A 2,952-nucleotide genomic window follows, 5' to 3' on the forward strand; every position below is an offset into this window, starting at 1 on the left:
AATAATGACTTTAATTTATATAATGCCTTTCAGTATAATCAAGGTTGCTTTAAAGGGTAAGAAACAAAAATAAATAAATAAAATAAAATTAAAATAAATACACAGCAACACTATGCATGACATCATCTAGTTTTAACGTTTGGACAGTGATTTAATATCGTAAATAAATCTAAACGTGCGTCCCACTTGCTGAAAGTCTTACCTGGGATGATGATTGTTTTCAGGGGTCGTACCTCCACCCCCTGTGTTGGATACTGTAAGGGACTGTTAGCCTCTGCAATAATGAGAACATCTGCAGGCGTCTGTGACCTGAAGGAGAAAAAAAATCCACATCAGGAGGATGTATATAGGATGTGCAGCTTTCATCAGCATACTGTACATCCAAATGCATAGACGGGAATAGAATAAAACCCAGTGAGTGTGCTTTGCTCTTTGAAACACAAACAGCAGGGAGAATTCAAAAGCGGCTATTAATAAAACACCTTGTCACCTTTTGATTTCGTTCATGGCTGGAAAGAAAAACATATTGATGTTGAGAGTATCAGTAGAGCCAGTACAGACAGGAAATAATATGAGTAATATGATCTTTACATTTTGATTTCCTTAAAGCTACAGTTGGTAATTTTTGTATTATATTATAATGTTTGCTTAAATTGTCATTATATTATGAAAGAAGTACATGAGACAGATAATCTGTGAATAAAATCATGTTTCTCCTCCACTCTTCATAGACTGTAAAATCAATGGACATAGCTTCCTTGTTGCCACCCGTTGCTTTGCGTTTCCCATTTTTAAGCCTAAAGGTATTTTGGACGTCACAATCTTGTTTTTTGGAGCCAGAAGTAACTATATTTAGGCAAGAGGATGGCGATGTGGAGAAGTAAAACATTTATCTGACCAGAAATCTGAAGACATTATCTGCAGACAACCTGCCACTCAAAGTGTGTAAATATGTGCAATTTTAATCCTTAATAAATTGTAAAAGGGTGAGTATGAAAAAAAAGTCAATCCCCGTACAGCTGTCATGAATGTTGAAACTAGTTTGTAGAACCGCTGCTTGTACCAGGCTGTAAGCGTGTTTATTTCTGCTGTAAATTTGGGCAGTTTAACATGCGTCTGTATAGAGATTAGCTTTTTGGAGCCAGCAACAAGTGGCCATCAAAGGAACGGCAGTTTTACGTCTCTTTCGTATCGGCTGAATGTTTTAGCCAAGGATCTTGCCCCTCCTACTGCCTCTGGTGGCGTCGCTGGAATCAGACCGTGGCATGACCCTACTATAATACATTCATGGGCGTGGCAGCAACAACAAATCAGAGCCAAGGAGTGTCTAACACATCTGTCAATCACTGCTCCCGAACTGCGTTCAGATTGTCAAACTAGGCAGCACTGATCAAATATGGAGCAAGATTCAATTAGTGCAGTGCCTATTTAAAATGTTTTCAGAAACATATTTTAGTGTACTGTTTAGCTGTAAAATGAGAAAGTTGGCCCAGCTGGAACTCCAGCTGAGCTGTGTCTAACATGGTGACCTACGCAATGTACAGCTAAACAGTACATTAAAATATGCATGCGAAAGCAAATTAAGAATAGGCAATTCAGTAATTGAATCTTGATTTATATTGATCAGCGCTGCCTAGTTTGAGAATTTAACTGCAGTTTACGAGCATGCAGTAAGAGCAGAGGAGTATGATTGTTTTCACAGTTTCTCTCTCTCATTTAATGCTGTGTGATTATAGTCACAGTTTCAGCAAATATGAAAAAAACTTCAGCTTTAATCCCAATTTCTAGTGTGTCTGGGGTCAGTTACAAATTGACTGTATGTGACTGTATGACATGTGTCCTGGACAGCACACAACTAAACTGAAGCTCGATTTAGTAAATAAATTTAAATGGTTTTCGGTGAGTGCTTAATAGCAGTTGAAATACAGCTCATGCTTCATTAATTCACCAATATCTGACATCTCTGTTTTACCTCTTTTGGAAACTGTTGTACTCTTTGGCCCGTCTCCTCTTCATTTCTTCCAGCTCAGAGGCCTCAAAGGCAGTGTGCAGCGGGTGAGCTGACACCCGCGGGAACAAGAGTTGGGCGAAGGGCAGGTTTATTCCTCCACTCTCACCCTCACACACACATCCGTTACGTGCCAGCAAGCTGGACGGACCATCAGAGACACATGCATGTGAGGAAATCAGGTTTAAGATGAGCTTGTTTTTTTCCCCAAGGGCTTTATAAATAGAATAAATTAAAAAGTAAAAAAAAAAGTAATTACCTTGCCACACTGTCCCTTACGTGGAAGGGGATGTTGCTTAATCTGTGGTCTGGTTCTGGGAGCCTCTCCTCCAGATGCCTCTCTAGAATTGACCCCGGTCGTTGCCACACATCCACTGTGGTGTAAGCCCGAGTGGGCCACGAATGGAGGAGGGCCAGCACCAGCACCACGGACACCAGGACGGCGAGCAACACCGTCTTTCTCAGGGAACGCATCCTGAAACTTGACGCAGACAAATGTATGTTGAAAGACTTACTGGTTGCTGCCCTGCTGACCACACTTGCAGTTAAGATTTAAAACTAATATGATGCATCAGCAGTCTCAGTTTTCCTCAGAAGTTACAGTCAGCAGGACAGTTCACCCAAACTCAAAAATGCATATTTCTTACTTTTAGTGATTATTTATCAGTCTAGATTGTTTTGGGGTGAGTTGTTGAGTGTTGGAGGTATCAGCTGTAGAGATGTCTGCCTTCTCACCTGTATAATGGAACTAGATGGCACTCAGCTTGTGGTGCTCAAAACACCCAAAAAATATATTTAAAAAAGTCAGCAGCAATTTTTCTTTCCAGAAATCATAACCCTTTTACTCAAGATAATCTTCAGACCTTGTCGTGAGCAGTTTCATGTAGGAACTTTTTCCTTTCTATCAAACCTCCCCTGCCAGCTGTATCATTGTGCAGAAGGAA

At 40.3% G+C, this 2,952-nt stretch overlaps 1 protein-coding gene across 1 annotated transcript; it reads right to left on the reverse strand.

Annotated features, from left to right (window-relative positions):
- Window positions 1–202: 202 nt before the first annotated feature.
- Window positions 203–2,482, reverse strand: LOC121966897 (beta-1,4 N-acetylgalactosaminyltransferase 1-like; the record flags this gene model as incomplete). Its single annotated transcript, XM_042516967.1, has 3 exons — window positions 2,268–2,482; window positions 1,973–2,149; window positions 203–309 (listed from the first exon to the last, which is right to left on the reverse strand). Coding segments are annotated over exons 1-3 (499 nt in total), but the record flags the coding sequence as incomplete, so codon positions are not given.
- Window positions 2,483–2,952: the final 470 nt, after the last annotated feature.

The sequence above is a fragment of the Plectropomus leopardus genome, unplaced genomic scaffold (genome assembly GCF_008729295.1).
Source record: "Plectropomus leopardus isolate mb unplaced genomic scaffold, YSFRI_Pleo_2.0 unplaced_scaffold26245, whole genome shotgun sequence".
Lineage (NCBI taxonomy): Eukaryota > Metazoa > Chordata > Actinopteri > Perciformes > Serranidae > Plectropomus > Plectropomus leopardus.